The sequence below is a fragment of the Lagopus leucura genome, unplaced genomic scaffold (assembly GCF_019238085.1).
Source record: "Lagopus leucura isolate 7727_CA_CO unplaced genomic scaffold, USGS_WTPT01 Super-Scaffold_100004, whole genome shotgun sequence".
Lineage (NCBI taxonomy): Eukaryota > Metazoa > Chordata > Aves > Galliformes > Phasianidae > Lagopus > Lagopus leucura.
The window spans coordinates 617,076-642,538 of record NW_024962264.1 but is presented as its reverse complement, the minus strand read 5'-3'; the positions used below and the strand labels follow the sequence as shown (position 1 = coordinate 642,538).

Below are 25,463 nucleotides of genomic sequence, written 5' to 3'. Positions count from 1 at the left end.
GCTGCTAGCCAGACTTCTTTGGTAGCAGCAGCATGCTTTGAGCCCTGGGGTCTTCCTGCTCTGCAAGCCCATCCAGTCATGGAGTAAGGGCCTTTGAGGAATTTATGGAGGAAGGTGATGGCTGGAATCTACTGTTATTCTCAGTCTGCTCTCAATTTTTCCTAAGAAAGAGGGAGCCATGCAGAAGGCAGGATGGCGTTTCTGAAGCAATGCCTGAATTAACTGTGGTAGGTTGATACATTTAGGGGAGATTTAGACTGGATATAAGGAAAGGTTGGTTGTTTTTTTTTACAGTAAGGGTGGTGAGGCACTGGAACGGGTTGCCCAGAGTGGTGTCCATCCTTGGAGACACTCAAAGTCAGGCTGGACTAGGCCACAAGCAACCTGACCTTGTTAGGACTCGTTACAGATTCTTATTCATCTTCTGAGTTTTGAGATTCCAGAGTTCCCCTGAGCCATACTTACAGGCTTTTCTTTGGACTGGAGTCCATAGGAAAATATCACTGAATTGGCTAGAGACTTTTTTTTCCACCCAGTGGCTGGAGCTTTAAGAAAAACTCTGCAACAAAAAGATACCTGAGAGGTGGTGGTACGGAGTTGGAATCAGCAATTTATGCATTAGAAAATACAAAGGTTAATTGTTTATTTTAGTAACGTAAGGGGGACACGATTACTGCCCATAACCATGAGTCAGTACACAGCAGTGTAACTCGGAGAGCATTGTCAGGAAAACTTGACCACGAGTAAACCTGAGCTGCAAAATGTGAGACAGTCCAATCTCAGAAGAGAAAAGCTCAGGGTGAGTCTCTGTAATAGCAATCATAGAAGCATAGAATGGCCTGGGTTGAAAAGGACCACAGTGACCATCTAATTTCAACCCCCCTGCCTTTTGCAGGGTTGCCAAACAGCAGAGCAGGCTGCCCAGAGCCACATCCAGCCTGGGATATCAGTGCTTTAAAAAAATGCATGGAAGAGTAGGGGCGTGAGGGTTTTCATTCAGGACATAAAATAATCTCTACGTAGGACACGGTAATGTTCCTTTGAAGGTCTCTATAAAAATCCCTACACAGCAGAGGCAAGGAAATACATTGAAATTAACCACACTAAGCCACAGAACTAAAAGACACAATAAAATGTTGGAATATCATAGAACCATAGAACATCTGCAAGTTCTTTGAAGTTCAGTCATAAAATGTGGGTTATTTATGATGGGAGCAGCAGTCTTGTTCCTTCCAAGAGGAAGGTGATGGGGCTCAATGAGAGAACAGAGGCTACCACTCTGCCTTCTCTGGGAATGCCTTAGAAGGGCTGTTGGTCTTCCGAAAAAGAGAAACCTCTGCTATGGCAACTCCCTGGCAATGCATGTTTGTTAACAGCAAAATGCTTCTCAGAATACAAAATGTTTGAACTTAAACTCTGTCACTTTAGCTCAATAATAAAAGACTGCAAAACTTCCTTTGAGATGTAAACCAATAATGATCTACACAATACTTAACTATATATTTAATAAAAGACTTAAATATGTTGCATATGCTAGGGTAAGTCTTCTGTTAGCATCTCCTGGGTCACGCTGTGATGCAAGCCGGGCACCACTGCAGGAGACATAAAAGGAACAAGGAAAACTAATTTGAATGTGTCTAATTCTTGCTTGTGGCTTTGTTGCTGTTTTGTGTTTAAAATATTAAACACTTCACAGCCTTTTTACTTTTGAATATTCTGGACATCTCAAACAATTTTTCTTTGATATAACTTGCAAGAGAAGCATCAGGATTTAAACCATGTCCTCTAAATGAGGACTTTTACAATTCTTTCCTTCAAATTATAATGCAGAAAAATGCAGTTAGTATTTTGATGTGGATGAAGTGACCTTTCCCATCTGATGTCTCCAGCAACATGCCTACTCTCACATATATGGCTGTGAAAAGCTGATGTCTGTGCAGAACTCAATGAAATGAAAACGATGAGCTCTCTCCCACTCCCATTTCTCAAGGAACTGTCACAGAGCATTAGCTGGCTTGGTGTCCCTGTTCATTGCAGGGGAGTTGGTCTAGATGGCTTTCAGAGGTCCCTTCCAACTCCATGATCATAAAAATTGCAAAGGGTGATACCTTCATGGTTGAGGTGTGATGCTTGATGTCATGTCAGTGTGCTGTCAGTATGCCCTCACCTCTTCCTGCACTATATCCTTTGCTGGTGCCTGGTCTCTTCTGCAGAACCACTACCATCATTGAGTTACCTCCAGCTGCAGGGAGTGCCTGAGCCTGCTGCTGCCAGGGCAGGATGGCATCACCTGTGCGAGGTGCAAGCAGGTGGACGAGTTGCTCAGCATGGTGGCTGAGCTCAAGGAGGAGGTTGAGAGGTTAAGGAGTATCAGAGTGTGAGAGGAGATAGACCAGCAGCAAACAACGGCAATGACAGAGCCTTTGTTTGAGATATAGGCCCTATAGGAAAAGATATCAAAGACAGAGGAATCAACTCACCCCTCCCTGCAACAGGCAGGAGAAAGGGGCAAGCTGAGGAATGCAGCCTTCTCCCATTTGTACTCGTGCCACAGGAGAAGGGTGGGGGAGGAGAAGCCCAGGCAGACTCAGGCTGCATGCACACTGCTGGAAGCATCGCTGAAACAGACAGTATGGGTGACTCTAGCCTCCCCCCCGGCTCCAGGCACTCACATGTTCATGTATTGGTTCAGGCTGTGATTTTGGAATTCCATTGCAGTGATAATCACCAGACAGGTGATTATGGCTGGTGATTATATTGGAGCTGGATGATCCCTTATAACCCAATGGCAGGATCCCCTGCCATTGCCGAGCATAATGAGGGAAATTGAGAGGAGTAGAAATGGGTACTAGTGAGAAGGTGAGTCTCACCTCCATGCCTGGGAAGATACTCTGGATGACATGCTTGATCACATGAAGAATGAGCGTGTGATCCGAAACAGCCAGCAGGGCTTCAGCAGGGGAAGGGCATGCCTAACCAATGTGGTGGCCTTCTGTGATGGAGTGATGGCATTGGTGGACAAGGAGAAGGCGACTGATGTCATTTACCTGGACTTGAGCAAGGCCTTTGACGTGGTCCCCCACCACACCCTTATCTCCAAATTGGAGGGATGTGGATTTGATGGGTGGACCACCTGATGGATAAGGAACTGGTTGAAAGGCCTCAGACAAAAGGTGGTGATTAATGGTTCTATGTCCAGGTGGAGGCTGGTAATGAGTGGTGTCCCCCAGAGGTCTGCCTTTAACATCTTTATCAATGACATCAATGATGGAACTGAATGCACCCTCAGAATTTTGCTGAGTGGTGTGGTCGACACAGTGGAAGGAAAAGATGCCATTCATAGGGACCTCGACAGACTCAAAAGGTGGGCCTGGGGCCTCTAATGAGCTTCAACACAGCAAAGTGCAAGGTTTTGCACTTGGGCCGGAGGAATCCCAGGCATCCATACAGACTGGAAGGAGCGGTCCTTGAGAGCAGCCCTGCAAAGAAGGACCAGGGGGTCCTGGTGGATGAAAAGCTTAACATGAGCCAGCAGTGTGCTCTTCAGCTCGGAAAGCAAATGGTATTCTGGGCTCCATCAGAAGAGGGGTGGCCAGCAGGGACAGGGAGGTGATCGTCCCCCTCTGCTCTGCTCTTGTGAGGCCCCATCTGCAGTGCTGTGTACAGGTCTGGAGCCCCCAGTACAAGAAAGGGTCCAGAGGAGAGCCACCAAGATGATCAGGGGGCTGCAGCACCTCCCCTGCAAAGACAGGCTGAGGGAGCTGGGCTTGTTCAGCCTGGAGAAAAGAAGGCTGCGGGGTGACCTCATTGCAGCCTTTCAGTATCTTAAGGAAGCCTACAAACAGTAGGGGAATCAACTCTTTGAAAGGGCAGATAACAGCAGGGCAAGGGGAAATGGTTTGAAGTTAAAGGAGGGGAGATTGAGGTTGGATGTCAGGGGAAAGTTCTTTACTATGAGAGTGGTGAGGTGCTGGAACAGCTGCCCAGAGAGGCTGTGGATGCCTCATCCATCCCTGGAGGTGTTCAGGGCCAGGCTGGATGGGGCCCTGGGCAGCCTGGTCCAGTATTAAATGTGGAGGTTGACAGCCCTGCTGGCAGAAGGGGAGTTGGAGCTTGATGACCCTTGAGGTCCCTTCTAACCCAAGCCATTCTATGATTACCTACCATCTCCTCACCTCAGAGAAGTCAAGAAGGGAACAACTCATTGCTTTTGGATAGACTAGGATATACATAGATATTAAATAGTACAGATATAATATAGTTATAATAATACAGATATAATATAGTTCATTTGCTGCTATCCTGTATGCTTTAGATTTGTGACCTTATTACGGGCTGGAGGTCTCTAGTCCAACCCTTGCCTCAGCAGGGCCAATGTCTAATTATTAGACAATTAGACAATTAGACAATTAATAGACATTAGATTAGGTAGGCTTTGCATACCTGCCTGGACAATGATTCATCAACTTCAGGCAGCCTTTTGCAGTGAGCAGAATGCTCACACATATTCATTAGAAAAAAATAGTAGTAATAATAATAATCAGGCTAGACTTTCCCTTGCTCCTATGCGTGCCCACCACTTTCTGTGCTCCATGAGGAGGATGTGCTGTCCTCTGTGTACTCATGGAAGTGCACACCACCATCAGATCCTCCCTTAGCTCTTTTCCAGGCCGAGGGTGCTCAGCTCCTTCACAACTCCAAACCCCAGTAGGAGCTCCCCACCAAACTCCTCCTTGTGCTGGGAGTAACACAGCTGGACGCTCATCCAGGTGCTGCTTTGAGTGATGAGAAGAGGGAGATAATCATGTACTGCTGGATGCGCAGCCAACATCCTGCCCCTACCCAGCCGGACTCAGCTTGGCTTCTAGCTTACTGTGTAACCCTCTTCCCTACAGGCTGAATCCCATTTGGAATGGCCCACACTTCAGTCAGTCACATTCTGCATCACTGTGTAGATGAGATTAGTGCCCACCTCGTTGTGATGAGAACATCTGATGGTAAAGGAGCACTCCAAAGTGATGCTGTGTGAATGAGGGTAACAGAGCTTCACCATCCCACCGCTGGCATGCTTGGTGTAAATAATATGCATTTGACATAGTATTCTTGTATACCCCAGTTTGATTACGTTTCTTTAGTAGATCGAAAACTGTGACTTAATCCTTTTCTTAATGGAGCAAAATTTGACAAGTAGCTGCTGAAGTTGTGCACTATTTATATAGGTTGCTAGGACTGGCCAAGCTTCCTCTTGGCAAAAGGCTGTGTTTGCACCTGTGCTAAAAACTGTTGATCAAAATCATAGAATCCACAGAGTTGGAAGGGACCTCTGAGGGCCATCTAACTCCCTTATAGGGACACAACAGCTAGATCAGACTGCCTGGGACCTTATCCTTGAAAATCTTTAGAGATGGGGCATCTGGCTTGTGCAAGTTTTCCCACTGAAATCTGTGGGCAAGAAAAGTGGGAGAGGATGCTGCTGTAGGAGCAGCTTCTCCATCCTTGCAGGGCCCAAGGGTCTTCTGCAACCCCACCGTGTGCTGCCTTTTCCACATGATGCTACTACATAATTATAGTTCATCCATTCAGGTAATTAAATCAGGTAATTTAGTTGGCTTTTTTTCCTCTCTGTCAGATTAATCTCTTAGATGTAGTGTTAGAATTCTGTGTTGGTTTTTTTTATTCATCTTCCAAAAACTCATTTTCTAAGCCTGTGTATTGGGACCCTGGCTCAAAATAACAGCAGTGCAGCAGAAAAAGCCAAGCTGCTTCTGCTGGAGAAAAGCCAGCACTGTTATTCGAAAAGTACTGAGAACTGATAGGATCTGGCTGCCTTAGTGACTTGAAAGACATGTTTAATTTCTTTAAAACTGGAAGTTGGCCAAACTTTCACCTTCTGAGCGTGCTGAGATTTACCATGTGTCTGAAAGGGGAGTTTGTGCTTAGCTGCAGCCCACTGCTGCCTGGGGGTCCCCCTGAGGCAGCTGTTCCCAGACCTGCCCCATGCAGCCTGTGGACCTGCCCAGGCTGGGGCACTGCTGGCACTGCCCAGTTCCTTGGCTTCCTCCATTATAATGTCTTCCATAGTAGCAAAAAATATCCCTCAAGGCATGCCTTACTTCCCCTGAAATATCCAAGTGAGGGGATGATTTGATCCCAAGAACAGACTCTCCCCATGGAAATATATTATCCAAGTCTGGAACAAAAGATATTTTGCAAGCAATCCTTTTTTCTGTGGTATTTGTTTCCCACCTGTCCTTGGTGAATTAAAATAGCCACATGCATGCAGAAATATATTGATGTATACATCTGAGGCCTATTGGCTGTGCACGTCTCTCAAAATCAGATTAGTTAAACATTTGGTGCTGGAGAGCTTAGCGCTGAGTTTCAGATCTGGAGATGTCACAGTGAATGCAGGCTTTGGTCCATTGCTGCTGGACAAGGCTGTAAAATTAATTTAATAATCAGAGCCTTCACTGTTGCAGTAATTATTTGCAGTTAGTTGTCTTGTCCATGTTGGCTGATTAATACTGCCTGTTGCATAGTGCTCCCTGCCTGTTGCCCTGCAAGTACAAGGATTCACCATGAATACCATATCTGAGCATTCACTACACGTACTGAGCTGTGCTTTCTTCAAAGCCCAACCTGATCTACTGCCTTTGTGCTGATTTGATTAAAAACTGACTTCAACGTTTGTGTGGGACGCTGAGAAGAGACCACTGTCTTCCTGCTGCTTTCCAAAATTCTGATGCCAATCCACTGGAAAATAAACTTCTCTGTACATTTTTTTTTTTTAAGTCTGCTTCACCAATGACATTTACATTCTGCGAATTAAATAGTTGTAGATTTATCTCTTGATCCCTTATTAAATTGGTGCTTAGCCAAGCATTCATATTCAGCTTCCCTAATCTTTCTTCATACATTTTCTCCTCCAAATCCACAGTCACTTTGATGTTTTCTCTGAGCTCCTTGTGAATGTCTTTGTTTTGGATTATTTTTCCCCGGAGGTAATAGTTCCTATATTTTCAAGCCAAAAAAACATGTTACTTTCTGTCCTGGATCTGTACATTGTTCTCATCAATGACTGGAATGATTCCAAGCTTGAGGATGCCTTGTTACTCTGGAAACGTGTGTGTTTTCTCATGTAGGTCAGGACTTAACACACGTGCATTAGCACATGCACTAAATTTCTTCCTGCTTTGGGCCAGTGTTTGCTTTACACATTACTTGTTACAGCCCTTTTGGTTCTCCACTCCTAAATTAGCACAACAGTTACAAAGGCTATGCTACCTTAGGGCTGGTTAGAGCCTGGAAGGGCTTTCCTTATCTCCCTCTGCAGGGTACCTTGGATTATCCCAGTGCCTCCGCATCACGGCTTTCCTGTAGTTAGATGCTGGAAACCTTTCCTTGTTGGAGCTTTGTGTAGCAGAGACTGTCTAACCATGTCCTGGTGGCCAAACCTAACGCACTGAGATGTTAGGGAGCACCAAACAAAAAAACCTGGAAGTTACAAATGAAGCAGAAGTTAAAAAAAAATGGAAAAAACAAAACAAAACAAAAACAAAAACCACAAACAGAAATGTCTTAGTATTAGCTTGTTAATTTACAGATTAAAATGTCCAAAGGACAGTCTGGAGCTCAGTGCTGCTCTTCTTGCCCACGCTGGGACAGAGGTACCAGTACAGTGGTAGCAGACTATGGGGCACAAAGAGGGGGGCAGGAAAGCATGTCAGGTTTTCCCTCTCCATACATAGGAAAGATCCCTCCCTGCTGACCTAAACTTGCATCTACTTTTGAAAAACTTCTGTTGTGCACCTCTTAGCCCCCGGTTACCCAGGAATGAAGTAATAATACCAAAACTAAATCCCTATTTTTTCTGTTACAAGTTGTTAGAAACAGTGGCCTTTCCTAAAGACAGTTATCTGGAGGAGAAATTGAGCATATTGATTAGAGCAGCTACTGTGGGTGCCCTGGAGCCCTGGGAAAGCCAGCAGTTAGGGAACCCAGCCCAGGAGCGCCAGCACTGAGCTGGGTTTGCGCAGTCATTGCCTTCTGTGGATGCTGCATCCCCAGCTCAAACTCTCATTTCAGAAAGCTGTGCTTTGTTTCTGGGGTCTTTACCTCATCTACCTCTTCCTACCTAGATGCCAGTTAACCATAAACATTTGTATTCTTCACCTGTACTTCACTCTATTGTTTCCTCTTGCAGCCTCCTAGTTAATTTTCAGTAGAGATTTTGGCTGACGTGGCTTGAGTTTGTTTTCATACAGCCTCTGCTCCCTGAATCTCCCAGAACTAATGAAATAATTCTGAAAGTCACAACAGGTGTCATGTCAGGTGCTTGGTGAAGGCTGTTTGCCCACTTGATTCTGCAAAGGTGCTCTTTCTAGCCCATTTACAGGACTGCAAAGCCAGTGGAAGCATTAATCTTTCACTCATATGTAGCACACTCTCACATCTTGTCCCCTGAAGATAAGCATTTTGCCCATGATCCCTCCCTAAGAGCAGTCCTTGGATGTTGAGGGGCAAAGTTAGTGTGCTACTGTCGATGGAGTGCTTTGGGTCCTTTCCATCAGGAGGCTACAACAGCATGCTGTGGATGCACAGCAGACAATCCAGGTAATATCAAACCAGTAATAGGAGGCTGAGGAATAATTTTGCTCCCATTACATGCTCATAGTACCCAAACCACACACAGGTGAAGTAATAGGCAATAAGGTCTTGCAAGCATGTGATCAAGTAATTATATCTTAATCACCAGCCAGTAAACTTATTTTCATCCTTTCTTTTGGTGCTACCACAGTAGCTGTTTAGATAAAATACATGGCTAGATCATATGGGACCATTTTTCCATTGGATAGGTATCATGTTGCCAAAGAGCATCATTAGAGTATGTACATGATGGATGTATCAAACTCTCCCTCTATAAAACACTGCTTGCAATGAAAAGAACTGAGACTGTATTTGATGCTTATGTCTGTAAATAGGCTTCCTATAGCGCAGCAATGTTAAGAATATGAGAAAACAGAACCAGTGGCAGACACATCTGAGCTGGCCGAAGTCCACATGCTAGTAGCACTGAATGCATAATTAGAGCAATATCCTGGTTGCTAATCATAAAAGCAACCCTAGAGCTGGGCATACTCTACATGAAAATAATCTGGAAATCCACGAGCGTGTGCTGACAGTAAACAGCACAACTGAGAGCTGTCAACATTCTTCTAAGTAAAAAGAAATTCAAAACCTTTCAAAACACCCTTCATGCTTCTGTTCTGATTCTTTTAAAGAAAAGACAGTATGAGTTGACAATGAAAAAGCAGCAACTAATTTCCACTGAAATACAGTAATAGACTGAAGGCTACTGTGGAAGAATAGTCAATGAAAGAAGAGAATGAAGGGAAATACACCAAGTTAAGGTCTACAGAATTATGCAGAAGCAATGAAGCAAGAAAAATCTAAAGAGAGCTGACGAGTAAGGGAGCACAGCTTGAGATAAAGCTTGTTAAGCTGCCCTGGAAATTAGGCCAAAACAAGTAGATGTTTCCTTTCTCAAGGCTTTTTTTTAATATATTGTTTTTTTGTATGGCTCACCAGTAACCCATCTGCAACCTCCTGTAACCTCTACTCTTTCCTACAAGTCAGCATGTGTCAGTGGAAGCTGAAGTACCGTAACAGCTTTCTGAAGCCCCTCTTCTGCAGAAGGGCTCCCTCAGCTCATCTTGTTCATCTACACTTTGTCATCTGATGCTTCTGTCAGAAAAGGACTGAAAAGGTGGCTATCAACTATAAAAGAAACCTTTTCCCCTCATGGTCCTGGAGGAACAGGAAGGTAGGAACTCTTGTACTGTTATGGGAGGCTACGTTCCATGCCCTCCCTCGAGCACAGTTTTTGATTTGAGATGTCTGGAACTTAGAATTATAGCGGTCTTTCCAACCTTAATGACTCTAAATTCACCAAGTCCAACCACCAACCCACCTCTATCATGCCCTGAAACCACATCCCTCAGTGCCACATCCACATGCCTCTTGAACACCCCCAGGGACGGTGAGTTCACCACCCTGCTGGGCATCCTTTTCCAATGTCTCACTACTCTTTCTAAGAAATTCTTCCTAATATCCAGCCTGACCAAACTTGCAGCAGGTCTGAGTCCATGGCCTTTCTTTGGTGCTTTTCCTGCAGCCTAAAGGGCTGAATTGCAGAACACTGAACTAAACAAAAGGAAAAAAAGATTCCGTTTAGAAGAATGAAGATCATGAAGAAAGCTCTGAAACATCATCAGGTTGAGTTTCTCAAGGAGGAAAGCAAAGATGATGAGATGCAGTGAATGTTTTACAGCTCTCCCGTGCACAGCTGGCTTAGCCACCACTGCAATCTCATGTGTTTGCCAGTAGTCTGTTTATTCCAGAGATGTCATTTTGCTTTCAGACTCATTGGCTTAAGCTGCCTTACTTCCTCTGAGTCGTGAGGAGCTATTATCTATCCAAGGGAGACAGAAAGGAGTGCTGAGGCATTTGAATTTTTTATCAGAACAGCTTTTTCAAAAAGAAGACAGCTTGTTTCCTGCAGCAGTCAGAAGATCGAGTACCTGTTAATATTAGTTATGTTACACTGTTGATTAAACAGCTACTGCGTGTAATTACTGAAGTACGTTCAGTTATTCCTGAAATAGTGAATAAGTTAACCATAATTCGTCTTTCAATGTTGTAATGCATTTATGCCTTATCTACATTAAGATTGTTCAGGCAGGATATTATTTATAGTCAGACATTTGCTTATCCTAGCATTCTGAATCGTAAAAATCCAACAAGCTTAAAACAAGCTATGAGGCAGCTATTCATGCAAATGCAATTAAAAATGTTTGCTGGTACTTAGATTTTTGCTCATAAATTCTTTCATAAACTTTCAAACAAGATAATAAAATTGCCCTGAGCTCTGCTGTTGCTCCTCTCCAGGCTGCTTGTAAACTCCTATTTGTTTAGACGCCTTCCCTACCTCTATCGGCTTCCTCTTTTTTTAGTTTCTTTCCCTCCTTTCCTTCTTCCCTCTTTTCTTTCTTTCTCCCTTTCCTTTCCCTCTTTATTCCTTCCCTTTTCCCCACTTCTTTTTCTTTCTTTCCTTCCCCTCCTGGGACAGGAGCAGCTCATGAGCTCTGTGATGCAGGTCCTACCAGAGCTAAATACAGTCCATCTTCACCTGCTTCACAGCTCACTAGGGTACCCCTGCAGTTTACTCATAGTGCTAAGTAGGTTTGAGTTTCCTGAGGAAGGGGAGCTCTCAAGGAGCTTTTATTTTATTTTATAAAAAATACCCTCCCTGTGAGAGAAACCAGGAGTTTTTGCAATGAAGTACTGCCTCTGTTCAAAGCTAGGCAGCCCTGATCCAAATTCTGTTGCAGTATTTGGCACTGTGCAGACTTTGATACCTTTCTGGAAGATTAGGCATGTTACTGGACTTGCTCCAACTAACTTCACTGATGTGTATGTGTGTTGCTGGATGAACTGGGTAATGAAGTTTTCTCTGGTTTTACTTCTGCACTTTGACAGCCTAAATCCTTGGATGGGATGAATAAACAAAACCAACACAATTTCAAGGTAGTTGAAAACAGTATGCTTTTTTGAAGAGAAAAAACATAGTTAAAGTTTTCATAAATGTTAAAGAAGAGTGTGGGTAGTTTTCTCTCATGATTGTTGCTTTAGACAAGAGGTGGCTTTTTCTTTTCCTTTCTCTAGTCAAAAAACAAACTTTTTTTTATCAGTGTTCCTCTGATCATAGTCTGTACTGTAAGACTTAAGGCACTGGTGCTCTCCACACCCATGAGAAAGCTTTTGCCACAGATGAGCTGTTGTACATTTTCCAACACACCTCCCTCCTCTGTATAGAGATACTAACAACTAAACATCTTGGATTCTAGAAAGAACGTAAGCTTCACCTAAACCAACTGAAATGGGGCACTCTGACACCACTGTGTGGTCCTCATAATCTGTGTTATCCTGTAACATCTTGAGATGACCTTTTTGCACATACCTGATCCCTTCTTTGCCATTTAACTCCTTCTTAGTCAGATCCACTTCATTTCTGAAAGAGTTGTGACACCTCAGGACTGCCCAGGATCCAGGAGTTGTATCCTTCCTCTTGCATCCTGTCTTTCTGGAACCTCTGGAGCTCTTCTTTTTGGGATACTAATTTTGTCTTCATTAGAGTAACACTGTCAGTATCACAGCCCAGAGGCAGACTCATAAAGATCATACAGGGGTGAGATGTTTCTTTTTGTTTCTTAAGATGTTTCTTTTTCATTTGCTGTTGGCTTGACAAATACCCAATTTCCATTTGTTCAGAAAGCTGACCATTTTGGCTTCTCCTTACAAATCAATTCAGTGAATACAATTCCTGACACTCTAGTCCTCTGTTCTTCACTCAGACACTGTGACATCTCCAGCTCTGCAAGCATCATTTGACTTGCTATTTGTTTTTTATACTCTTAGTGCATACTTCCCTCTGCAGGAAAGTTGAAGTCAGTAGCAGCTGTAGCCTGTGGCAGCACTGTACAACCTGAAGTGTTAATTCCTACAGTTAAATCTACAGAAATGGGTACTTGATTATGGCCAGCTGCTCTTGTGTTATTGTCATGTTTTGAGTATTTCTCCATCAAGGTAATTCCAATGAGTTTCACAGATTTTCATTGGCTCTTGAGAGCAAATAAGTACCCTGCCAATATCCACACAGAATATTCTAGCTCTGGTCAAAACTGTTTATCAATATTAACCTCCTTGTGATGTTAGATGAGAGAGGCTGGGGGGAGGGAGAGAAAGAACACCTCTACGTCAGTAATACTCGGCCACAACTTTCTAAAGGAACTTGCCTTCCTGCCTGAATTGTAACATACAGACCTGCCTCAGTGAGCTGCAAGTTGCCATTCTGAATGTTCCTGGCTCTTGCACTGGAAGCTTCTATCACTGTCACAAAATAGTTGGCACAATCAGAAATTAAGTCCTGTACCTGAACGACTTGCCCTCCCCATCTAAAAATGGCAACATTCTGCCTATCCACTACCAGCATAAAAGTACGGAGTATGATCACTAGAATTTGATCTGTAAAGACAGTACTGTACTCAAGGGGTATTGCTCTGTGTTATTCACCTCTTTCACGTCTAAAACTTTATCTGCTACCTTAGCTAAAAGCATCACTGCATTGTCAAATTGTGAGACTAGAAGTGAGACAGTCTGCAAAAACAAGATAGTTCTTCTTGAAAATATACAGGTGCCCTCACGCTTCCAGAAATTTCACCCACCTCTGAGCAATACATAAGATATTCTTCCAATTCTATGCATGTATTTGCACTTGAGAGTCCTAAAAATTCTACCTGCTTCATCAGTGGTTGTTCAATTATTCTATGTGTTGCTTACATTTTTGTAGACAGAAAAGCCTCTGTACAAGACAAGGACAAAACTAGTAACAATTAAGCCCTTCTGCATGAAGGTCAAAGCTGTGTCAGTTGGATGGAACACCATTTAAGCAAAAACTAAGCTGCTACTGAAATATACTTGAATAATTTTTGCCAAATAATGGCTCTCCACTGCAGTTTTGCAGTAGCCTATGCCTGTATGGCCATGTAGTTTTGGAAAAGGCCAGCTCTCACTATATGTGCCAGGCACCATTCCTGATACCCTGCTGGCATCTTTATGGCTTGAGTGCTCCTTTCACAAGGTGATGTAGGCTCTGCCCCCTGCAGATGTTACAGGTTTTAGTTGCTTTAATACCAGTGTAGCCAGTGGTGTAGTAAGCAGGTCACGCTGTAGTGGAAATGCCAAGTCACAGTGTGAAGCAGTGATCGAGCACCTGGTGGGAAGGCAGGGCCAACCCATGGCAGCTCAGGTGCATGCAGTGCACATGGGTGACTGGAAGGGTGAAGGATGCTCTAAATGACTACTCTAAATTTTGTCTTGGCACTTTTGGCCTACTAGGGTTCTAATTGCAGGACACTTGCAGCTACCACTGCTAAACCATCATTTGTTTTTCTTCCCTCTCCTGTTAAGCTGAAGAACAAATAGCTTGAGGAGATGTTTACCTGGTCATTATTGTTATGAACAGAAGCTGTATGAAACAAATCAGAGAGAAATGATACCTGTAAAACAACTGACTTCTTGAGTGCTGTTTTTACCTTAAGATTTTTAACCTAATGATCACCAGCTGCCTTGCTTTTTCATACCTCAACCCTTCTCAACAAAGGTTGGGAGACTTAGGCTGCCCACAACCCAGTTGCTGCCCAGCACTGGCTTAACCACCTGTCATCAGTGCCACAAGGCTGTAATAATGCTTTTTAAAAGCAAACAGATGAAAAAAGTAAGATTAAGGATCAGTCTTTCTTACGTAGGGCAAGTTTTTAAATGAAGTGAGCTTAGTATGAATGACATGCACACAACTTTGTTCTAAATGACCTCTACTTCCACAGGGCCTTTATTTGCTACAGCAAGCTTAAAGCAGGATGCTTCTATTATGGTTATGTGTATAAATATGCACAGCTCTGCTTTTTGTCACAATTCTTTTAGAAGCAATACATGGGAATTTACAAAAGGCTAATAGTCTCTGGTGAGACTTTTATAAATGTGGGAAATAACACTCATGTTTTTAACTCTAATTATGGAGACTGTTAGTGATGTACTCTAAACTTCCAAAAAATGCTGAATGACAGCAACCAAGTGCTGCTGCTGCTTCAGCTGCTTTTCTTACAACTTTGTTCTGATCTGGAAAACAAAGACCAAATAACGACTTGTGGCTGAAGGCTGTGCATGGGTCACATCCTCCCAGTTCTTGTTCCACTGACACATTTGGTCATGCTTGTGTACAGTCAAACTTACAAGAAATACTTCAAATAATTGTGAAGGTACCTGTCCACACTAGTAAAGATGGGAATTGCTGGCTTGCAGCAAACTTGATGGTTTTTTTTTTTTTTTTTTTTGGCACCATAATCCTTCAAAATATGGGGCAAGTTACAATCCAAACAGCCCGAGGCTTCCTGCAGTACTGGCTAGCCCTTCACCCCCACCAGCCACAGACAATACCCAAATGAATATGCAGCTTCACTTTATTTGGGACAGAGCTCCCTTAATTAGCCAATAGCGCCATGTACACCCAAACTTCTATAAGGAGGAGAGAACACTGTTTTATCAAGATCTTCTTGCACTTGTATTTTCGAGGTGTCTTTAAAGATGCCTATTTGAAAACCTTGCAATAAAAACATGGAACTCAGAGCAGACCAAAAGAAAGCTCACTGCAGCAGTCTGCAAACTGCAATACTCAGGCTGAACGGCACAAGGACTTGGAAATTAGTTCTCCCGTTCCTATCAGCATAATGCTGAGTTATTTTACCCAAACACTGTTGGTTTTTTTTTTTTTTTTTTTGTCTTGGTCTCAGGGGATTTAAATATGAGATAAAGCAAGCCTCCTCTTTCTTCCTCCCACATGAGCTTCATAGGAAACAGTAAGCCACCGAATTCAACTTCATGTTCAGCAAAGCACTTCAAACTGGAGCCTCTGGCCAAAGTTTCAACTACAAAAAGCAAAGTGAATGCTACAGAGTCAGTTTGCAAATGTACTACAAGTAAAATTCTAGTATTCAAGTACACACACCAAATGCTAACAGCATGAATTTAATGTCCAAATTCAAATGAAGAAGTAAAACACAGTATTAAACATTAAAATTCACAATGCTTGTAACAACTATGTAGCTATCATTAAATATAAATAACATTTAGGTAGATCAAAAAAGGCAATATATTGATGAAACATCCAACTGTAATGTTTGACTGCATTAAGAAAAGTTATTCAACTTAAAGCACTCAATTGCATTGTTTTCTATCTACTTTTTTCCTCCAACCAGCTTTTCAAGTTAAAAAAAAAGCTTACAACATTACTTGTACAGGTCGTGTCATTATATCCTTAGTCTTGATCAGGAGCTGAAAGCATATACCCAGTTTTAAAGGAGACAGATCCACTTTGAAAACAAAGTAAAAGAAACAAAATTAATGACATCTCTTTAGAAGGAAACGTTTGTAGGAAATGTTCTTCCTATAAAATGTGTGCTGTTACAGAAGCAAATCTTTGCGTGGTATTTCATATACAGCCACTAACAGAAATATCAGGAGTTGGTTTTGCTTGAAAAGGCAGCACTGGCAGCATTGGCTTTTAAATGTGTACTTAAGATTACTTGCAACACAATCTTAAAAAATACTCTGACTGAAATTCATAATACAAGGGGGCAGGAGTCATACTAAACTATTTCAACACTAAAAAGAGGCTACTGTTGTAGAAACTACTACAGGTAATGAAATCTTTTAAGCAATTACCTTTAAAACAAATTTAATCTAAGTAAAACAATTTTTTAACATTGAATTGCACTCATCTTCCAAAGTTTAAAACACGTCCTTTTGAAAAATCCTTCAGCAGGTAACATGAGATCTGAATTTCCAGTAATCACGCAGCAGTGTGGTCTTCCTTTCGTGGCAAGATTAAAAGTAACAACTACCAAATTTTTCAACTGCTCAACTTCAAGGCAATTCAAGCTGAGTTAGGTGTACAGCTGTCTGCAGAAGAGGAAAAAAGAGGGGGGGAGGAGAAGAAAAAGAGACAATTTCAGCAAGCATACTGCATTACCTATTCAAAGATGGACTTAAGATAAGGATGTAACAAAGCATTTGATGCCTCATCCCACCGCTGCATTCTTTCCTCTGCCCCCCAAGATCAATTGCAATCCTTAAGTAAGGTTTTCAGTCAACAGTTTAAGCAACATCAGATAGGACCTCACAGAAAACAGAATTATAAATTAAGAACTTAATCTCAGTTTCTTTTTCCCTTTCATTACATAAGTTTCTAGCAAGCTTACTCCTGAAATAAAGTTCTTCGGTCCTGAAGACTTTCTCAGACTCTATTTTTAACAAACAAGCTTTAAAATAGTGACCCTTTGCTTCACCTTCCCTGAAAGCAACGTATTAATGAAGACTATTTTAATATGTGTATTAGACCCCTGTTTTAATACAGTTTAATTTGTTACATCTAACAGTCAGAGCAGCAGCCTTTCATATTAAGCCTTTTGACTGAGGTGTACATCTGCTACTAAGAACCAAGTTCTGCCAGACGTGCTTCGTAAACTGTCTTCAACACAATCAACTGACCAGAAAAGGGCACTAAACCCACTTCTAGTTTGAAGTGACCGACTCAATTCACTCAGCTTATCTTACATACACACATGGTCCAACCTCGTTCCGTCTTTCCTTTTCTTCAAGTTCTCCTACCTACCACAGGCTCAGATTTAAAAGTTTGCATTCCCTGACTGCAAGCAGCAGGACCAGAAAAATGATCTGATCTTCAGGACAAATCCTGGGTGAGTAAGATTAGAAGCTTCCAGCAGCAAAGTTAACATTAAGCACTGATTTAGCACTCCCTTATAAGCTTTTAAGTCCAGTCCCATGACACTAAAACAGTAATCCCCATTTTAAAAATGAAAGAGGCCTCAGCAGTGACAGATATCCACACTTACTGAAATTCATTACTTAAATTTCTGCAAATCAGGGAAGGAACGCAGTATTTCTTTCACGTGGAACTGGCTGCCCCGGGAAGTAGTCCAAATAGCACTGCAATCAAACTCCAGTTCTTAATATAAATCTGAGCCTGGAAGCTGGAACACTGGGTGATTCTAGGTATATAAAACATAATTCCTTTTTTGCCTGTATACATCACGACAATTGACACCATCAGGTGGGTCTATTTTAAAATAATGTACTATCTATATACCCATAAAATAATACCCCTGCAATTGCATGAACCCAACAGAAGCATGATTTCACAAGAAAACATTACTGCTCTGTTTCTGAGGGAAATTTCTGGTAAAAGCTTGTGAACAGCACCAAGGCGTCAGGCAGCGTCGAGAGACCAATTTGAAGTGAGATTCAAGAACAACAGAAAACAATCTCATCATTTCCTCTCCAGCACTCAATTTTCTTTCTGTTCTGTTCCCTTCTCCTCTCTGCGCCGTGGAACAGTGAGGTGTCCCCTTCTGGAGCTTCAGCACATGGCCACGCTCCACTTCTTCCCTTCTGTCAACTGCACACCTACACTCATCATTTCCTCATATTTCAACAAACCCGATTTTTTGTTTTTAAACTTTCTTCCTCTGTTCATCTTTCAGTGAAACTCAAAGTCTGTGTTTTACTCGGGTCATTTTCAAAATATCCAGGTGACACCAAGTGGAAGGTTGTTGTATTGCTGTCTGTTCAGGACTACTGTATATGGCAACAAGCAAGTACAGTTACTTCAAAGCACAAATCCCTTTTTAAAAACAGTGCTTTGCACTAGGTACAGGAGATCACTCATGTAATTAGTGGGAGACTATCCAGATTTTAGGTATCTTGTAATGGTGCTGATTAAAAAAAAACCTGCTGTTTTACCTTACAGCAGAGGAAGAAGAGTTCAATACATACTTCTAATTTTTTTAAGCTTGTTTTCATTCTAGATTTGCCCACAGCTGTGAATAGTCATTCTCAGACCAACAGCCCCCTGTAGTTGTTCCTGTGATTCTTTCCCAGAGTACAGGAGAGAAAAATCAGTTTGTAAGAGTAGCTGTAAGCCACGAGATGGGTAGATATGCATGGCCAAGCACAGAATGTGAAGCTGCCACTGCTCTCGTTTAAAGAACAAGCTAAGCTCTCATCCCTAATTCCAGTTTAAAAATCTTCTTGCATTTGGGGTTACACAGGTTATAAAAGGTACAACTCTAAAAAGAAACAGGCACTAATGTTCACAAAACCTGGTGCAGCTTTTATAAAAACTTATAAATAAAATTTTAATGTTTTGTTATTAAAAATATATAATTCTCTTCACGTTGACCATCAGCCTCTTGGAGGTGACCAATTCATGCAAACTGAACAGACTGCTGCTGAAGTGAAGACAGTGCATTAGGCTTTGGGTTTCAGAGATTCCTTCTCTTCTAAGACCTTTTGGGCATGCAAAATCAAAGACAGTGAGAAACAGGATTCTACACACTAAGAAAAGGATTGCTTTCATTTCACAGTCAAGTCTAAATTAAGTCTGCTACAAACTGCATTTAAAACAAACAAACAAAAAAAAAAGGCACCATAAAAAAAAATTCACTGCAGCACAAAGAAAATTCCAGAATAATTGCTTAGTGATAGTATTAGGAAGAAACGAGTATCAACACTATTTTAACAGTTTGCTATCCAGCAGTAGCTTTTCCAACCCACTATGCAGGAGAGAAGAGGGGAAAAAATTGAGAGCACAAGCAGGGGAGAGGAGAGGAATATAGCAGGTAGGGCTCTTCAACAACCATCAGATCTGTTTACCTAAGATCTTAAATTCTGATTTCTTCTAGAATGAAGCTTGATCAAATGAAGACTACAACCACTAATACCTAGAAATCAGTTCTGTGTTTTGGATGCTTCAGTATTACAGAAGAACTGAAAAATACCGGGCAGGAACTAGATGTCAAATGGAACATCTTACCTTATTCATTTCTATGGAGCAGCAGCAGTAACGTACTGTCAGCAATTTAGTGACCGCTTTCTCAGTTATGAAAAGCTTTTATCACAGGAGCTTATCATATCAAAAATGTCTTCTCATAGTAGGCACATTGACTTTAAGATAATAAACGTGAGCGAAGATATCCAAAAATAGATGCAGAGAACAATGTTAAATAAACTCTCCTAGCTTTGGTCCTTAGGAACTACTCAAAAGCACTTATGCTTACCTAGATGTAGAAGTGCCATCTGCGCTGCCAATTCCCTCGCATCTTCTAGTGTGGTACAGAGTTTGTGTGACATGAAGCAACTCTGCGAACCATCTGCAATACTCGGAAGGAGCACCTTGCACACCAAATGGATTTTCCCATCCTGACTTGTGGTTGAGTACAAGTAGTATTCTGGTGGTAACCAGTTATTTTTGTAGCAAAAGTAATCCAGACGCATCACAGCAGAACTGAAGTAACTGGATTTTAGAGAATACATGCTAATTGGAATAAGCTTTACTCCTGGAAGAAATGGGTATGGATACCATTCAAGTTCAGGAGAACTCGGACTGTGCTGACCATTAAGGCTGAGAGAAAGACTTGCAGGTTTCTCTACGGATTTTTGGTGACTGTCTTCTCTGCTAGGAATTTCCATGAGATTCTCAGAACAGGGGCTTACATGACCATTAAGATGTTGCTTCCAAGTACTTTCTTTGTTAACTGGCTTCGCCAGAGTTACTTCAATGCTAGCTCCATCAATGCACTTTCCATTCATCACAGACATGGCAGCAACTGCATCCTCTCGGTTGTAGAAATGCACAAAAGCATAGTCTCTCAACTTCTTTACACGTTCAACTACTCGTGGCTTGAACTTGTTGAATTCAGCTTTAATTGTGTCCTCCGTAGTAGAAATCATTAAGTTTCTTACATACAATACTTTAACTCTCCGCATTGTTTCTGCATCAACTTCTTTCTCTGGGCATGCCCAATCGACTTGAACTGCACGACCCCAGAGCTGGAACGTTCCTACAGCAAAGAAGGATAACATTAGTAAACAAAGATGAAAATAACAATCATTCTTATACACTAGCTTTAGAAAAAGCAAACAAATATGATGTGTAACATGTGGAACAGCAGCGTTTGTTGTCTGCGTGTACTTAAGCAAAATGTGTCAGTCTACTACCCGAAACAATGAACGAAGTAAGTGGCAAAATGCAACCTTACAACCCCTTGTGTGGACAGGAGTCACACTGCCCAGTTTCCTTTTTAACTTCACCTTTACCTATTCCCTCCTCTTTCAATACTTTCAATCCCTTCTACTTTCCATTCCACAAATAAGCCCCTTCCAAAACAATACGCTTAAAATGGTTTTCTAAAAAGGGGCTCACATCCCTTCACCTCCACTCCCCAAAAACACCGTCCTCCAAAAGTTTTCTTGAACACAGATTTACCTGGGAGTAGCCTCCTTCTAGCCATTGCAGCTGCTCTGTGGGACTCGTATTCTACAAAAGCAAATCCACGATTTTTAGTTCTGTCTGTGGCATCTGGACAAACAATGACATCCACCACTCCTTCTGTAATTCTTTTCATTTCTTTTAGTATTTCTTCTTTCTTCTTTTCTCTTGGAATTGCTCCGATAAATAGTCTGCAGTTGTCCAAGCTTATGCAGACACCAATAAATCTCCCTGGACGAATTTCATAATTATTAAGAATCTTGATGGCTAGCTGGGCATCCTCTTTAGTAGTGTACATCACAAAAGCAAAGCCTCGATTCTCACCACTGAATTCCATCATCAGCCTGAGCTCATAGATCTTTCCAGCTCTCTCAAAAAGAGGGACCAATTCATCTTCATAAATGTTACGAGGGATCTTACCCACAAAAACTTCACATCCACGAGGTGGTGGAGGACCTTTCCAACCTTAAAAAGTTCAGCAAAAAAATCTTAGGACAAGCATCACAGTCACACCATCACACAACACACTTTGGCTATCAGTTGTTGGTTTTTAACTGCTGTATTTGTATCTTTTTAGATTTTGAAAGCTTAAATACTAATTGTGCTAACAGAATCTTTAACATTCATCTGCTTCTTTCCCTTGAACTTGTATGACAAGCCACTCAAACCAGCATTACTTAAAACAGTGTTTTAAATAGCAACAAGTCAGTTGCAAGAGTCTGCATTTAAATCATTTTTTACTTCTCAAAATTGCCTGATACATATTAATACATCAAATATAATTGCTAGAGAGAGAACTTGTATTTCCTACTTGTAACATTTGGAGTTACAAACATTTACCTGCACTTCTTGCCCATTTTTTAGGAAGCTTTAGTCAGAGCCCCCAGTGCCTGTATTCTTTTTCCCCCAATGCCATTCAAAAGGTCTGAACATTTTGGTTCCACCTCCTCCGTTCATCCACTATAAAAAGACACCCTACGAAGGTACAATATGGGACAATCTTTTTTTTTCAGTGGCCAAAAACCATGAGCATTTTTCCTCTTAAAAAGAGATCAGTTTTCACAGGTTGGAGCCATATTCTCCAGGAAAAAAAGTAATAATACAAAGTTCCACAGAACAGATCCGTGCTTCTGGCCCTTCTGGTCCTCAAGGAAATGCCTGAACATATGTGTATAGTCCTTAATTTACATCTCTGCCATACGCACTGATAGACATGTTCAATAATGCCATCCTAAACTACAAATAAAGCCCAAATTCAGCATGAAAGATTGTAACTATTTTAATAAGTTAAGGGTAGAAGTAGATAAACCCACCTTCCAGAGTTCTCAAGATCAAAAATAAAAAAGCCATCAGGTTCAACAGAGAAGTAGTGGACCAGAAAGCACATTCCTGACATACACAGAAATACAGCATAGCTATCCTTACATATACTTCAATTTTATTACCTCAAAAAAACACTTACCTGGTGGAGGCCCACCAAATTTTCTTTGCCCATTTTCTTGAATCATGGTGTACCCAGTCTTGTCTAGTAGGGCCAGTAAAGCAGCAGCCTGATTACCACCTCTCATTTTGCCAGATTCACTTGTTGCAGCTGAATTCTCCTCATTCATGTCTGCAATAGCTTCAATAGAACATTATAGATATTTCAACTCAGATACTTAAAAGCTGCTATTCACATATAGAAGCCACAGGGGCACAGAAACACACACCATAGTTGGCTATTTCCTGTGACTTCAATGAGCAGCGTAAAGCTGCAATACTATGTGCAACTGGTATCATCTATGTACTTGATTTCAAAACATAGTAGTGAACTTTAACGAGCAACTATATATTCCATAGTAAAGTTTTAATTTTATACAAGTCACATCACAGCTATTTTATAAATATGCTGTCTCTTCAAGTACAGTAATGGATTACTTCATAAAGCTTGTCTCAGTTGTACAGAGACCTAAATGCCATCTGCAGTGACAAAATCCACTCCCTTATCACTATATTTTACAGAAGCACCAGCGATTTTAAAACTGGATATAAGCCCAAAGAAAACTTCCGAAATGCATTATGTTAATTAATTTAAAGAATTCAAAGAACTTAGTGACAAAAATAATTTACATGAAATCAGTATTTAATAAAACTTGGTGGAACTGTCTGTCAAAACTAAGGGACTGGGATTATTCCACTTCTGAGTTCCTCATTTTCATGCTTTTATCCACTTTCATGATGTTGGACTCGATGATCTCTGGAGGCCCCTTCCAACCCCTACGATTCTGTGATTCTGTGAAAGCTAAGGAGCTTTACCAATACAGCTGTTACTACTATGTCCACTATTTGATGGCATGTGAAGATCTCCTTTGGTTTCTGTCATCTAGGTCACAGGGAACAAATCAGACCGAGAAGCCTATACAGTAATTTACAAACTTCTCTAGTCAATTAAAAAAAAATAACTCTAAAGTCAGATTCCTTTTCAAGGCCTTTCTTTCTCTCCTTGCCCTGTTTTCTATTCCCAAATTTTCTGCCTTGAGGTCTGCAAGAGTTAGACAGGCAATCTTCAACACTTCAATCCCTTGCCCAAGCAGCACATCCAAGCGTATGCTCTTTATTCTCCAAAAGAAATGAAATAATAAAAAAAAAAATAAAAAAACAAAACAAAACATGAGACACCTACACAGACATAATCCATAATTTTTTTTTTTTTTTAATAACATCCCTTATATTTTAAACTTGCTTTATCAACAATAAGTTGAAGTTGAATTTTGCTCCACTAAGCAAAATCCTGAGGAACTCCCTGCCGCCCTGGCAGTTACAATCCCATCCACTTTCTTCAGCCTGAAGCACAGCCGCTTGCTCCTCCTCAGCTTGCTGCTCTTTCTGCCCCTCACTGAGCCTTTCCTTCTGGCCCCATCGCACAAATACACACCGCTCTCTACACAGCCTACTTCACACCTGCCTACGTGGCTTCCCAGCGCTGCCTGCCCCAAGCATCGCCACAACAACGCCGCACACCGCACACAACCTTGTCCCCCGCCTTCCGGCCTCCCGCTGAAGCCAGCACCCAGCCCCGCGGTACTTAGAAGCCCTACATCTCCTTCTGAGACCCTCCCGCGCCTCAGGCTACAATCAGCCTTCAGAAATCGGCAAGAGGTTTTCACAAGACTCTACGCTATAATTACTTCTTTTTTTCTTCTTTTTCCCTCACCCCGCCGCTCGGCGCAGCACGACGCCGCCAGCCCGAGCCTGCGGCCTAGCGGAGCTGGGCGGCAGGTGTAACTGCCGGGAGGCAGGAGCCAATCAGCGCCAGGCTCACAGCGGGGCACGGAGGGCGAGCGCTTTTAAAACGGGCGGGCGTTGGCTGAGGGAGGGCTGTCAGCGCGCGGCTGCCCGTGCAGCTGTTTCTGCAGCCCGGCCTGAGGCAGCGGGGCGGCTGCTGGCGTCAGAGGTTCCCCCTGCCTTCCACACGCTACCACCCCAGCTCCTGAGTTGCCATCCAAGTGCCTTGTGGTCTGAACAAATGGAAGATGCTCACAGACAAAATGCACTCATCGAGGACTTCTCCTCATGTACATCTTCCTTAAGCTGTAAAGGCAGAAGTGTTCTTCATCAGCTAGAGAATCCCGAAAAACTACAAATATGCTCCTGAGCTTTTAGACATGTATGTGCCACCAGAAATCTGTATTTCAGCACAGTGTGTCAGATACTCGCTATTTCAGCTTGCTTGGTTTTTATTTTCAAAGAGGAAGCTTTACTGTCTTTTTTAATCAATAATGGCTTGACACACTGATTGTTTTACAAATGATGTCTCCAGGTAATAGTGTGAATGGCCAGAATTGCCATTACCTTCAAGATTAAGTGCCACCTCTTTTCCTTTCAGGTTATCTGATGGTTTATTGTTGTTTGTTACTGTGTCTAACTCAGCTGTGAAATCTCTAATAGGAATGAGTTGGGAGTGCCTTACAGTAAATAAAGTTTTGGGTTTGGCTGCAGCTCGGTGTCCTTGTTGCCTTGGAGCCTGCTCACTTTCTAATAGAAAACCCCATGTGCTCAGTTGCTACTGCTTGTGGAGAGTGCTGACAGAACACAGACAACAGCTTCTAATGAAAAACCTCTCACACGTTTTCCCTGTGTTTCACCTATGTGACATCCTATGGGCAGATCACTGCTGGCTCTTGAACAGCTACAAAAGAAATTTTAACTCATTGTACCGTCAGCAGCTTTCAAGGAAACACACAACTTTGCTGTCAGGTATTTCTCTTTATGACGTGACAGAAATAAAATATCCAAAACGAGGTTTGCTTTGTTATTTCTTGTTAAACATCAAAGTCAGGCATAGGAACTAAAGATTCACTAGATTTTCTTGCTGACCTCCACCCCCATTTAAAAGAAATTAAGATCCACAGGTGCTAATTGGGTAGTACAACTCTCATTTTCCTCTTCCTCACAGGTGTTTGCTGTTTATTTCTCTCTGACAATTGTTTGGTATATTTTTTACTGAGAACAACTGTTTCTA

General features: G+C 42.0%; 1 protein-coding gene across 2 annotated transcripts; it reads right to left on the bottom strand.

Moving 5' to 3' along the window:
• Nucleotides 1-16,302: 16,302 nt before the first annotated feature.
• RBM46 (RNA binding motif protein 46) lies at nt 16,303-24,225 on the bottom strand. 2 transcript variants are annotated; one of them, XM_042871617.1, is made up of 5 exons: nt 24,156-24,225; nt 22,425-22,583; nt 20,960-21,427; nt 19,752-20,534; nt 16,303-16,575 (listed from the first exon to the last, which is right to left on the bottom strand). In XM_042871617.1, exons 2-5 carry the CDS (start codon nt 22,570-22,572, stop codon nt 16,550-16,552), a joined length of 1,425 nt encoding a protein of 474 aa, XP_042727551.1. In that variant the 5' UTR covers nt 22,573-22,583; nt 24,156-24,225; the 3' UTR covers nt 16,303-16,549. The 2 variants fall into 2 exon arrangements, with proteins under 2 accessions (XP_042727551.1, XP_042727550.1); XM_042871616.1 differs by having other exon boundaries at nt 24,130-24,171.
• Between the last annotated feature and the right edge of the window lie 1,238 nt (nt 24,226-25,463).